The sequence below is a fragment of the Pieris brassicae genome, chromosome 1 (assembly GCF_905147105.1).
Source record: "Pieris brassicae chromosome 1, ilPieBrab1.1, whole genome shotgun sequence".
Lineage (NCBI taxonomy): Eukaryota > Metazoa > Arthropoda > Insecta > Lepidoptera > Pieridae > Pieris > Pieris brassicae.
Genome location: NC_059665.1, coordinates 2,552,568 through 2,566,932, shown reverse-complemented (window position 1 = coordinate 2,566,932; position 14,365 = coordinate 2,552,568). Strand labels below are relative to the sequence as shown.

At 34.2% G+C, this 14,365-nt stretch overlaps 1 protein-coding gene across 1 annotated transcript in view; it reads left to right on the top strand.

Annotated features, from left to right (window-relative positions):
• Nucleotides 1-14,365, top strand: part of LOC123714008 (tubby-related protein 4) — a 28,552-nt gene that overhangs the window by 1,817 nt on the left and 12,370 nt on the right. Inside the window, exons 2-5 of the mRNA XM_045667998.1 lie at nucleotides 7,271-7,435; nucleotides 9,668-9,850; nucleotides 11,648-11,821; nucleotides 13,116-13,377. Of these exons, the coding sequence (XP_045523954.1) occupies nucleotides 7,271-7,435; nucleotides 9,668-9,850; nucleotides 11,648-11,821; nucleotides 13,116-13,377 (784 nt within the window). The remainder of the gene's footprint in view (nucleotides 1-7,270; nucleotides 7,436-9,667; nucleotides 9,851-11,647; nucleotides 11,822-13,115; nucleotides 13,378-14,365) is intronic.

The window sequence follows — 14,365 nt, the reverse complement described above, 5'->3', positions numbered from 1 at the left end:
GGAACAATGTAGTAATCTAAGGGTGAAATCTGTCCAGTAGTAAACGTACAATACATATCTTTCTTCAATATAATAGTATATATAAACTCTAATATTTAATACTTTTTGTATTCCTATTACTATCCTAATAATAATATTCTTTTCCTATGTTTAATATTAAATTATATGTGCCTTTAATTTTATGCAATGTGTCCTTTGTTTATGATAAAGCAATAGTTGAGTTGTATTGAATGCTCGCGATAATGAGATTCAAATGTTTGCTTTGATGTCGTAGCTCATATGCGCATAACATATTTGATTTGCAAATATAAACATGAAAAGTATTTAAATAAATTTATGCTATATATTGAACGTTCACCACAAAATCCCGACTATATTCTTTTAAGAGCTTCACAGTAAGAACATATAACAATAGCTTTGATATTGGTTAGTAAACAAAATTTTCTCCTAATTAGTTGTTAATTAAAGGGCGGTTACCCGTTTTACAGTTATGAAGTTTCACAAGAATGTATGTCTAGATAACTACGCACAAGGTATGTGTTTGGGCATACACGTTTCTGCAGCTTTCATTGAACATTTTTCTTTTGCAAGTAGATGGTCCATTTTCGCCAACCAGCAAATAAAGAGTCACGAGTACATGAATAAATATATTTTGATTACCATTATTTCTCTGCATCTTCTTCCGCAGTAACCAGTGTGATCAGAGGAGTTGTTCGGCTTAATACTGGCTGAGTTTCATCATCGGACGTCGAGGTAGAATACGAAATTCCAACCGTTTCACTTCGACGTCCGTCGTTCCACAACAAAGGGCAATTTTTGCCGCGCACCACCACTATGGAACCAGCTGCCCACGAGCGTACCAATTCTTAAAAGGCGTGGACAACGGTATCACTTAACATCAGGTGAGCCTGCTGCCCGTTTGCCCAAAAAACATTAAATACGTGGTCTCAGCGATAAAAATCTCACTAAACCATATCGTAAAAATATGATACTTAAACATAACGATTAGTAGTAAATATAGCAATAATAATAAATATAATAAATCAATGTGAATAGAATACGAAAAATATTTTGTGAATTCAAAAACCACGTTTAGTTTAAATTGAACGAAACTCCAATTATACGTTATTTCTAGTTCAAAACTGTTGAATATATTCACGATGTAATATGAATATCGTGTGTGCTATTCAAATGTATATACATTTATATGAAACGGGACATTCTAAGTTTTTACGTAGATACATATTAGTTTGGGGAAAAAGTCTTTTCACTTTATAGTATGTACTTGTAATAAAATCTCTTTGGCTATACTATTTGTATCTGGCTGATTTTGGTATCATTAAAAGTTTAAATTTTAGAGAAGTTAATTCCACATTCAAATGTGATTTTTAATTATTTTTCATACTGTCACGATCTCAATCTAATGAAAAAATTCGATTACATTTTACTACAAAAAAGGTAAAGATGCAACGCACGCCGCGAAGAAAATTTGCAATGTTTATGGACCTAGTGCAGTGTCTGTGAGAGTAGCACAAATTTGGTTTAAGCGTTATCAATCCGGAAATTTTGATGTCAAATATGCACGTCGCCCTGGTCGGATAAAATGGTCGGATGCCATATTTTAAAAAGTGAGGCAAGATCGGCATATCAGTAGTTAAGACGTAGCTGACTGGGAACTGGCCACAAAACAGTTTTGGCGCATTTGAAAAAGACTGGGTACACAAAAAAGCTCGATATTTGGGTACCTCACGAGCTCACTGAAATAAACCTAATGAACCGTGTACTCATTTGTGATTCTTTATTACGACGTAATGAAACTGAACCATTTTTGAAGAAGCTAATAACTGGTGATGAAAAGTGAACAAGAACGTGCCAAAAAGGTCGTGGTAACAGACTGGCAAAACTCGGGTTAACTCGCAACAAGGTGATGCTATGTGTGTGGAGGGATTGGAAGGGCATTATTTATTATAAGCTGTTACCACCAGGGAGGACTATCGATTCTGAACTCTACTGCGAACAACTAATGAGATTAAAGCAAAAAGTTGAGAGAAAGCAAGAAAGGGGTGTGGTTTTTCATCATGATAACGTTAGACTTCACATATCTTTAGCCACTAAGCAAAAATTAAGAAAGCCTGGCTGGAAGGTGTTAATGCATTCGCCGTATAGTCCTTTCGGTCTCTTCAGAATTCTTCAGGCACTGTCAGGTTAACATCACGAGAGGACGGCCACAATCAATGGTCACGATATTTTGATCAGAAGCTCCAAATTTTCTATGGCAATGGGATCATGTCCCTACCTACAAGATGGCAAAAAGTTATCGAACAAAATATTACAGACATACTTTAGTTAAATATAAATAAACTATATTGAAAAATGTTGTGAATTTTCTTTAAATGCGAAGAAACTTTTTCCCCAACCTATTATTTATTGTGCGGGTTTTCGGCTAGTCGCCCATCTGCAAATCTTTTGCAAGCGCCTAGTTTATGTCAAATCCTAATCCTATTTTTTTTTTGTTACCTGGAAAAAGATTTTGGAGAGATACCTGGAGATACTTGGAGGAGGCCTTCACCTGCGAAAAGGTTCTTGCAAAATAATTGGGAAATAGATATTAAAACAGGAAAAATAATAGTGTAATGTATTTTCTTAAAAATGTATATGTAATAAATAGTATTAAGTTTACTGTGTTCATTTGCAAGAAATAAAGAAGTTTTTTATTTTATTATTATTTTATATAAGATTGTGACTTGAAATTTGTTAAGTATTACAATCGAATACGTTATAAATACTTTATTCCTTTCAAATGTGGTTTCGGACTTTTCAATAATTAAACCAATAAAACCAACGGCCTTGATAGTACAGATGTGGATAGATTGCGGTGGATTCTTAGGTAGATTCTTGTCGTATCTTTACAGGTTCAGCGTTAGACAAAGAACCTGCTGCCTGTCGTAGCAATACAGCTGAAGAGACGGTATTACATATCCTGACTGACTGAATTTCTGGGACAGTTACAACACTGAACAAATTATGGGAATTATAATAACAGATACATACATTAAAGAAATAATCTTGAACTAATGGGATCATCTTTCTAAAATTGCCTGGAAACATTTCATAAAAAGTTGTTGAAAAATTGTTGATGATTTTCTTGTGTGCGCTTAGGTGGCGCCCTGGATGGTTTACAGATCAGCCCGGCAGGTGGCGCTGCAGTCGGTATCTAGGTTTATTCATACAGCAAATAAACAGCTGGTATATATATAAACCTCCTATGCATGTCTTCGTAATTAAATTCCTAAACGGTTGGACAGAATTCGATGAAATTTTTTGGGTGTTCAAGTGGGGTTGAGAATTATTTAAATTATTCGATTTTTTTTGTATGTAAGACATGTATGTGATAGCATTTATCGGGACCACTAGTATATCTATATGTTTATAAAAACCTAACGTTAATATAAGTTTATTTACGAAAATTAATGAACAATTTCCCAACCTATAAATGTTTTTAGAATTGGAAACTCTTCTATTAAATATTTGACTTGGTAACATTTATATATACAAGAAAAAAGATGTTACTGATAGAATACTTCCAATGTAAACATACTTTATATATACCAGGATAAACCAGTCTGAAACGGAGTTTTATTAAAAATTCTTATTACTCCCTCGATAAAGTTATTCTTATAGATGTTTGTAACTTGAGGTTAATATGCGATATTGCTCTCAATACTGAGAAAGTTGTATGAGTTTTTCGTGATATCTAATGGTCGATAACTTTGGTTCGATGTTCGCTTAGTTATTTCACAGTATTTCTCGTAAATACTTACGTTAGTTTGGTATAGACCAGTGTTTTCAAAACTTTTTTGTCCACCTTAACCTATCTAAAATTCGTATGTAACATACATAATTTTAAATATTAAAACATTGAATTCTTCACCTAAGTTATTTAAATTATAGGTTTGATGAAGAAATTACTAGGAAATTGTTAACGAAACACGTTAAGGATATTTTCAAAACATAATGAAGAACGGAAATTCTAACTTCAAATAATTTTAATACATTCGAATTGCCAATCAAATTGTCCCCCACCCCTGTGGAGCGGGGGCCCCACGGTGGGAAATACTGGTATAGGCCGCATACCTTGCTAGATTAGTAGATTATTGATGAAGAACCTGGGCTCAATTCCCGGTGATATCATCAAGCTGGCCATTTATATTACTGAGGTCTTTAAACTCGTTTTTTTATGTAACAGGCGGCAAACAGGCAGGAAGCTATTTTTATGATACAGCCCCGCCGTCCGTAGACTTTTGATTGCAAGAGAACTCGCGTGGAGAAGAGAAGTGCATTGCCTGCCTTTCTCCTTTCTACTCCTGCTGGATACCTTTTTACTTAATTTTTCTTCCACGATGATTTTACACCTTGCACGTACAGGAAGTGTAATCATCGTAAGGAAACCGGAGTCTACCGAAAGAATTGACGAGATGAAAGCTCAGTACCTACTATCTAAAGAAATATCGTACAAAGGCAGATGATCTCTGATTTATTTATGAGTAAAATATATCATGAGTAAAATATACAAGACAGGACTTATGTACATAAAGGATATTGTACTCTGCTTGTAACTTAATACAAAGCTAATGGAAACCCTATCACATGAAGTTAGTGACAAGTCTTTGTTGCAGTTTCTATTTATTATTCATTTGCTATTATTTCATTATTGCCGTGTTCATTTCGTGTATTTTATATATATTAAATAATTGTTAAATTCCAGTAAATTTACATAAAACTATAATACTTCACAAGTATCACAAGACACAATTTATTGGTAAAAAATGTAACAAATTCCAATACGAATTCATTGTGTTTGAACAGACAGACGTAGGCCGCTCTAAATTATGATTAAAAAAGGGTTTGGAAATTTATAAACCTTTACTTCATCATATTTTTCGTTCAAAACTTACCATTTAATTATCCATTACCATTACCTTACCATTTACGGTACAATTTAAAAGAATACTATAAAAACTCGGTGTTATATAACATATAATTCAGTATATTTCCAAAGCTGGGTGCATGCGTAGAACATATATAACTACTTTCCAACACTGGTTGCAATTGTCTGCAAACTTTCAAAAATACTTGTGATTAGGGCGTCACCGCTCTTGACGCGTTTTCTACCTACAAAAGTACCTTTGTATAGGCTCTATACGGGTCTAGAACTGAGGAGACGCGTTGTAATTTTGTCTACAGCCAAGATTTTAATAGCTATTGTTGTCTAGCTAAAGATAAAACAGTTTAAGTTTGTATAGCGGAGAATGATTAGCCAAGCGTGAAATTAAATGTGGCGTGTACCAGATAAGCTCTTGTGAGATTTTTTATTTTATTATCTAGATTATTTTACACTGTTCGTACAAATCCTTTGATTAAAACATTTTAAAGGATTTGTATGGCCCAGTAAGTAGACAAATGCATTTTTCGAACTTCGAGCGAAGTAGGACAAAATTTATTTTTTTATTTCATCTTCGTTACATTACAAAAGAAACAACTAACATTAACTATTAGGGATGTAACGGGCAGCCTTAGCCAGCTAAAGAGCGATCTCTTCCAGGTAACCCTAGTAAGGAAATAAACAAAAAAAAATAAAAATAAGAGTGTAGTGGAAGGAATGCATAACAAATTAACAAGAATAAAATATGAAGTAACCCCTAAACAATTATGCTATTACTAAACTCAATCCAAAAAATGAATAAGTTAAAAGCTAATGTATGGTTCATGAATTACATTTATATTTCGATATATTCCATTTCCTTTAACGAAAATAACATTTTTATCCTTAAAGTATTTAGTATCGATATCAACACAGTTTTATTTAGCCAATTCGACAGTTACGTTAACTGAAAATGTGTCTGCACGTAATTCGTATAAATGGCGAAGGCGGGAATTTAACTCAATTTTTGGTTAATAGGCAATCGCGCTTCCATCTCCGCACAAGCCTCCGTTTGGACATGCTCCATTACTTTATATGAAGTGTACATCTATCACCTGACTGATATTTAGTACATCGGGTTAAAGATAAACATTCATTTTGTGAGAAAATTTAAATGTAAGATAGGTGAGTTGTGTACATCGCGTTATCAAATTATTACAAAATAAGCTTACTAGTTAAATATATAATAAAATAACAATACTAGTTGCTCTGCAAATATTGAAATATGTATAAACTATGTCCGTTGTTCCACATCTGAGCGTTTCTTAAGGCAGTTTTTACCGCGTCCCATATGTGGAACCGGCGGCCCGAACCAATTCCACTATTAGAGTTCTTGAAAAGAGCGTACCAATTCTTGAAAGACCGGCAACGCACTTGCGAGCCTTCAGCAACGTTAGAGTCCATGGCTGGTATCATTTAATATTAGGTGAGCCTCCTGCCCGTTTACCACCTGTTACATTAAAAACTCCGTGTTAAATTAATCTCTAAAGCAAAGATTTAAAAATAATAATACGTATAATATTTTTTACTACAATGCAGGTAGATTGCGCTCGATGTGCACAGGCATTGTGTAATTAATGAATTGTAATAATTCTAAGATGCTATTAGAGACTACAATACTTAATTTAATATTTGTTCGTTGTGCATACATTAATAATCTAATCTATTTCATTAATTTAACGCCAAAGGTTTTTTCTTTAATAGAAAAAGTTTAAACTCAGTATATATTATACTGAAAGTCAACTCAGGATCCCCAGTAAACCATGGTTCTATGAGATTTGCAGAATGCGTTTAGTACATGTATGTACACCTCATCATTTAGCAAGGCTTCGTATCGTTAATAGTTATATATGTGAGTGTGGAAAAGATATTGATCACCTCGACCATATTTTTTTTTCTTGTTCCGAATACGCCCGCACCTCCTTTCTGTATTCCTTACAATTACTACATGTTATGTTTCTGACTAAACTCTCCTACCTTTTGCTTTATCCTTTATTGTATTATAATGTATTATCTGCTTTCATAATCAATAATAATATTAAGATATAATATGTTTATGTACATATTTTGCTTTTAACTAGCTTATCCCTTTGTTTTCTTTTGATGTCTTTTTTCTCGTGTCCCAACCTTTTACTTGAAACTGGCAAAAAGTTATATATAAAAAAGTCGTAGGATATTAGGAAAGACAACATATATATAACCTTCAAAAGAAATACTCGTAATAATTATATATGCATCTAAACAATACAGTAAAGTTGTACAAAATAATTTATAAGGTAGTATTTTCAGGAGGAAGGCTGGAAGCTGAACCGGAACAACTACTACCAAGAAGGGTGGCTGGCGACGGGCAACGTGCGCGGCGTTGTGGGGGTAACATTTACGTCATCACATGCGCGACGACCCCACGAGTTACCTCTGCGAACGAATTACAATCTTCGAGGCCATAGATCGGATGTTAGTATTAATATGGCTCACAAATATGGCTGGGTTTGGTTTATTGAATTCAAATTTGTAGGAGGGTTCTGGTATCTGTAGGAGTTTCTTAGGAAAGGTAAAGTAATTATTAGAAAGTGTTTTGTAGAAAGTTTAGCTGTTTTCAAAAAATAAATATTATATTCGAAGTGACAGTTATATTTGGAATTACAAATGCAAATGGGCAGCAAAAATATGCATGGATAGTTTACCTTTTTTACTAATGTTTCGAACTTTATGATAGCTTCGTCGTAGATCAAATAATTTTTGCACACAAACCTTACCTACGATTTATGGCCAAGATTTCGAATAGCCGAAAATTACAAAAACATATTGCACATCTTAGACTTAGATGCCTCTTGACTGCTTTTTAAAAATAAGTATTTTAACATTAATATCAGAAACTGCAAACCATGACGGAAAAGCTAGCTGATATACAACCAAGGGCTCGCAAGTCAATCGCGCTAGACCACTGCACAGAGTGTTACTAAATTAGTGGAGCTTCAATTGGACTGTCTAAGACATCCACCGCTCATACATACCTACCATACCTCGCTCTAACAGATTAACCAATTAACATTAACAAATTTACATTAACGAATTTGGATAACTTCTTGCTAGATAAAAAAGCTATGGAGCAGTCGAAACTGCTTTTAAAGATTTTATTAATTCCCGTCCGAATGTTTTTTTAGTAAAGGGATCAATGAAGTATAAGATGCCAAAAGTGCACAGATAGCAATGGTACATACTTTTTTATTTAAATATATTCCGTTTAAAAAAATCTACTTTTTGTTCGTCCCGTACAAAATGTCAATTTCGTATATAAGGACCTAATATATAGTATAATATAAGGCAATTTTTACCACGCACCACGGCTATGTGGAACCAGCTGCCCACTGAAGTATTTCCGAACAAATTCGACTTAGAGTCCTTCAAGATAAGAGCGTACAATTCTTAAAAGACCGGCACCGCACACGCTCATTGAGTGTCCATGGGCGGCCCCTATTCTGTAAAAAAAAGTATATACAATTCAAAAGAGAAGATTGATGATTATAACAAATTTTATTTGTGCTTAAAGCACAAGCATAAAACCTACAACCGCATGTTTTGTCCTGATAATATGGGTAGTAAAAGTTTCCAATACAATGTGTCCGAACGAGCTAACATAGTCCACACTACATTTTTCATTACATTTGGCTTTGACGAAGCGTTATGTGATGTGATTTCATGAGGTGAGGAAACGAACGTCACAAATACGAGTATAAGGTTTTGTTCAGAAATACGGCAAAATTTGGTATTCTGTGTAATTTTGACTTCCATAAAAGCTTTACAACTTAATTCAACAAATTAATTCTTAATTATTATGGTTAATCATTATAAATAAACTAAGATCATAAATACTCAGGGAAAATCATTATGTTTGTTATGGATTCTGTTTAAAGTTAAAAATGTGTGTTTAAAAGAAATCAAATTGTTTATAAATTTATGAACTTTAGATAGTAAACACGCAGTACATTATAGGAAACCCCTAAGCAGATGAGAATCTTTTTGTTGCTCATTAATTGAGTGAAAAATTGATGATACCAACTGCCAATGGGACCTCGATCGTCTTACAAACTTAATTAATGATCATTGATAATTTAATTGGAGAATTTCGTGCTCGAAAGCACCTTTAGCGTTCTCGTTTCGTTAAATAATAAATAGAGACGTTATTTTACGAGATATTTCTCGAGAATATTTTAATAGAGCATTCAGAAATGCGCTTTTACGTTTTTACTTGGATGTTTTCATATTTGTACGGCTTGTTTATTGTATTTTATTGTTTTTTTTACAATTTTTTTATGTATTTGAATAACTTTTGAAGAGATTATTTAGTTTACCCCTATTGTTATAAATATATTATGTTTCATCATGAGTTTGTAAAACGTTGAATTTATATAACTGAACTGCTGTACGGATAGTATTTTAATAAGGTAATAATAATCGTTTTAAATATACATGTCACCGTAGAATTTTAAATGCCGTTAGATTACAAACTGTCAATGTTGTAAATTGTCGTTACTGTGTGTTCCGTAACACACTGCTCACAACTTCACATCATTAGACTTGTTAATTGTAAATACTGTATAACTAAAATAATATTTTGTTTTGAATATAAAGCTAATTGAATATAAAGCGAATTTTCGTTCTAGTACCATTATTTTTATTGTTTAGGTTATACTGGTGAAATGGAACGAACCTTATCAAAAGTTGGCGTCATGCGATAGTTCCGGAGTTATCTTTGTATGGATCAAGTATGAAGGCCGGTGGAGTATCGAGCTGATCAATGACAGGAGTACACCCGTCACCCACTTCTCATGGTCACATGATGGACGTATGGCACTTATCTGTTATCAGGTATGTGTTTTATTCTTTAAGACAAACGGAGACACCGTTGCTTGGGATATAACCGGAGATTTAAGCCTAGATTTCCGGCGAAACAACGATTATTTTTGGCTTGCTGGGCAGGGAAGATACCTTCTTGCCTTTTAAGGATTCATAAATAAAATAGATCTAAAAATGGGAGGGCTATGGATCCTAACTCTGCTTAGTAGTATTATAAAGTATATAAAAAGGTCGAGGATTTATCTAAATTGTATTTATTAATTAAATTTATTTCGAGTGAATTATTAAACGCGTACAATTTAGGACGTTTTACTTTCCTTTGTCGGAAGCCTATAATGTTATTGTTAATTAAATAACACAAAGGAGCAAAATCAAACCTGAAATGGTTACCTTTATCATACCGACGAATGCTGCTGGCGTTGGACCGCCGGCGGCCATTTGTTAGTTCATAATAATTAAAATATAAATATTATTCTATAACAACGACAAGATTTCTTATATATTTTGTGTTTTATAAGTTTTTATCCCGGCGGTAATAACTCTAACTCAAAGAAACTTCGTCTCTAGTCTATTTGACGGTTTGATAAATTTTGTTTTATTGAGAGTAATGCGTATAAAACCTGAATAGAAAAGACTTAAATAAACTTGTAATCATGAATTTAAAAAAAAGATATTGATTCATCAGCCACATAGAAGTCAATCGACAATGTAAATAATGTCTATTGCTAATACTGTCTTGGAAATCTCGTTTGTGGCTGATTTTGATCGAAAAATATATTTGTATTTGTGTAATGAATGATATTTTACACGTGAAAAATTGGAAATTTGTAAGAAACTTGAAATTTGTTTATTCGCGTAAAAACCACGCATGACGTACCAATTCTGTAATGGATGGCGTGACGCCATTTTGCCTTGCGTTTTTGGCGGCTTCTTGAAATTATCAATGTTTAATTTGACTTTTTAAAGCCTAAACATAACTAAAAGTAACATTTATATTGTGTAATAAATTATCAAAAATGGCTTTAAAAATCTTTATTCTAAAATGGTAGAAACGTTATTTAAAGCATAGATTTATATGTTTAAAACACTATGTAACTGGCGAAATACTAACGAATGTATTAACGTTTTGAAACCTGTGTCTTTGGTTATTCTTTCAACAATTTCCTTAAGATAAATGAGAAACTGGTATAACAATTTTTTTTGTATATATATGGGAGTTGGAACAATCTTTAGACAATAACTATAACCTGAGAGAATTATAGATTATATACAAGTGCCTTTTTGCCAAGCCCACACATAGATCTCAGAGTATAAAATATTCATATTTACTTTCCTCTCTCTAAAATATTCATGTTTAATTTTCCACGCGTCGCGACACGAGAAATGTGTCATTCTTAATTTGCTAAAAGGTTTGGCTCTGAAGCCGACTGACTGAACTTTGACATAATGAAAAGGCTCAAGAGAAAATGCTCTATAATAGTTTTATACGTTAAACATTTTGCTATTCAGTACTTCATAACTCTGATTTCCGGAAAATAAAAATTATCCTATTTAATATGAATGCGAAATTTTTTCGAATTATTAAGACTTGCTGACCACGACTACTATAAAGTTGGCTTTAAAGCTGTAATACTCGCATAAACAATATTAATCTTACTACTTTACTGATTACTGAACTGATTTTAATTGTGTTAATTACTACACAGTTAATACTTAGACAGTTGCACCACGACTTAAGCTAAGCTCTAGGAAGTTGGAACCAACGAACCCAAAGAAAGCTTTCGTTAGTCATATCCAATGTTTTTGTAGGATGGCTTTGTCCTGGTGGGTTCTGTGGCGGGTCAGCGGTACTGGTCATCCATGTTATCGTTGGATGCAAGGATCACTTGTGGATGCTGGACACCTGACGATAGCCAGGTTTATTTGGGCACCGCTTCTGCGCAGCTTGTCGTCATGGATGTCCATGGAGCCATGGTTTCGCAGGTAATATTGCATAGCTCGTTATATAATTAACTAGAAGAAAACGATGGTAGACCAAGCACAGATGACAATTTATTGAAGAAATATACCTTAAATGCGTGCGGAATCTTATCCAGTGGGTAATCGACTTTTACTCCCATATAGTCATACTTAAAAAAAGTCATATCATTTCAATTAGGCCGATTACAAAGGCACTTTTGAAAGACAAAACAAGTTAAAAAAATAAATTAAAAAAAAACTGTAGTCGCCCCTCCCAAAAGGTATTTCATATGGAATGTGCAAGAAACTGCACACTTACTCTATTAAAATAGTTTTACAATATTTTGAATACAGTTATTTGCTAACTATATATGAAGAAGAATAAAAATAAAATAGGCGCATGGAGTTATAAAACAATGCACCAGGTAACTAAATTACTATGTAGATACATAGTGCAAACATATACACAAATATTTTACATTAGTCGCTAAGGCGATATAATAGTAGAAACATTTTGATTCATCATATTTTGTACTTTATTTTTGTCATAAATCACAAAGAGTTAACTTAAGAATTTCAAAAAGTTGTTAGCAAAAACTTTGCTTACGACGCAAAGGAAACCTACTTTTCGAACAATATTCGACTAAACAATGTTTCTGAGATTTCCTACTCATAATTTGCAGTGCACGCTAAAAATAACACTGCTTTTCTTCAAGAAGGTGTTAAGTGGTCTTTTGAAGCGCGCATTTATTAACAACGAAAACATCTTTTGACAGCAGATTCGCGGGATTAACATTTTAACATGTTATTATGTATTTCATTTTCATCATCTTAGCTGATATTAGAATGTAGATTTCATCCTGTTTTTATAACTTGTGTTTCTGTATGTTTCTTAACCTACTACAGAAAATTAATTTGAAAAGTTTGGTCCCTGTTGCAGTGGTAGCATTTCCTAGCTGTATTGCAATACTTATTCGTTGAGCGAGGAAAGCACCAGCTCTGGAGTCACCGGTACCATCTACCAGGCGCCAACTTAAATCTTTAATTAGCGCCTAGGCACTTGAACCCCACGGCCCAAGAGTCTCTATTCCAAAGGGAACCAAATCGAAGTTGGAGGAAAGACTCTTGTATTTGAGCCGTTTATTATTTTCGGCCTGCTCTGCGTCCGCCCCAGCTTTTTTGCTTGTCCGAGGGAGGTGACACGAGGCCAACGAGAAGAAATAAATAACAGATTTAGATATCTCTGTGAAAAGTAATTTTCCCATATTCGATTAATATCTCGATTCGTTAATAGTCTAATCGACTATGCATTCCATAGGTGCAACTTGTCGCTGAAGGTGGGATCACTTCCATGGCGTGGTCTTGTGAGAAGTTTAAAATGGAAGAAGGGGAGGAGACAACGGAAACTAACGGGGGTCATGTTCTAGCTGTAGCTCTTGGTAGTGGAGACATTGTTTTAATGCGGGGACATGATGATGTAAGCCCTATTCGGATTAGCACAGGATTAAGGGGTAATACGCTGGCTATGGAATGGGCTAATTCCAGAGAGCTGTTGGCCGTCGCTGGGACCCTGGTACCTGGTAAGGATATTTATGTGTTTGTTGTGTAAATAATATATATATATTTTTAAGTTTAACTATTAAATTACAAAGTACGCAACATTAAGCGTAAAACTACATGCGTAAATAAATTTAAAATCTAAGAAAAAAATGAGGTTTTACAGTACCTAGGTAAAACTAAAAATGTTTAGAAAATAAAAAACGGCTTAATGTAGAAAGTTGCCAATACTTTTATTGTTTTTCGAAGTAATCTCCGTTCCTCTGAACACATCGTCGCATCCGATGGAACCACTAAGGAAAGTAGTGGGCCCATTCTTGCTTAGCATAATTCTCTTCTATGGCATTTTCGCACGCTTTCACCGCATCTTCAGGGCTCTTAAAGCGAATATCTCGAATTTTATCTTTAGTTCTTGGGAATAAATAAAAGTCGCAGGGCGCCAGGTCAGGACTGTATGGCGTATGACTCATTATCTTGACACCTGCCCTAGTCTAATATTCAATAGTCCGTTTTGCGGAGTGCGTGTCGTGGTGAAGGAGGATCCTGTTTCGAGTGTGCTGCTTTCGCAGTGACATATCAGTCTGCAGTAACTGTGCCTCCATCTTCTAACTGTCGCGTAATGACATTTCCGACCAAAGAATGAGGCAATCATCTTTTTTCCTTGACTTCTTCCTTCTTCTTCACTTTAGTTGGCCGATCTTGGAAAGGAAACGCCCACTGAGCTGATTGTCTTTTGGTTTTGGTTTCGTAGCAATATATCCTTTCATCACCTGTGACGATGTCAAATACATCATTTGAGTCACCATCGTTGAACTTATCTAACATTTGGCGACACCAGTCCATACGAAGATGTTACTGGTCGTCAGTTAAAGTTTCGGGAATCCATCTGGTAAAAAGCTTCCTGACGCCTTAATGTTCGTGTAATATTTTTTGAACTTATCTCATACCAATGCCTAGGCTTGCCCGTATTTGCTGATATGTCACTTTCTTATCGTCCTCTATCATGCGTCG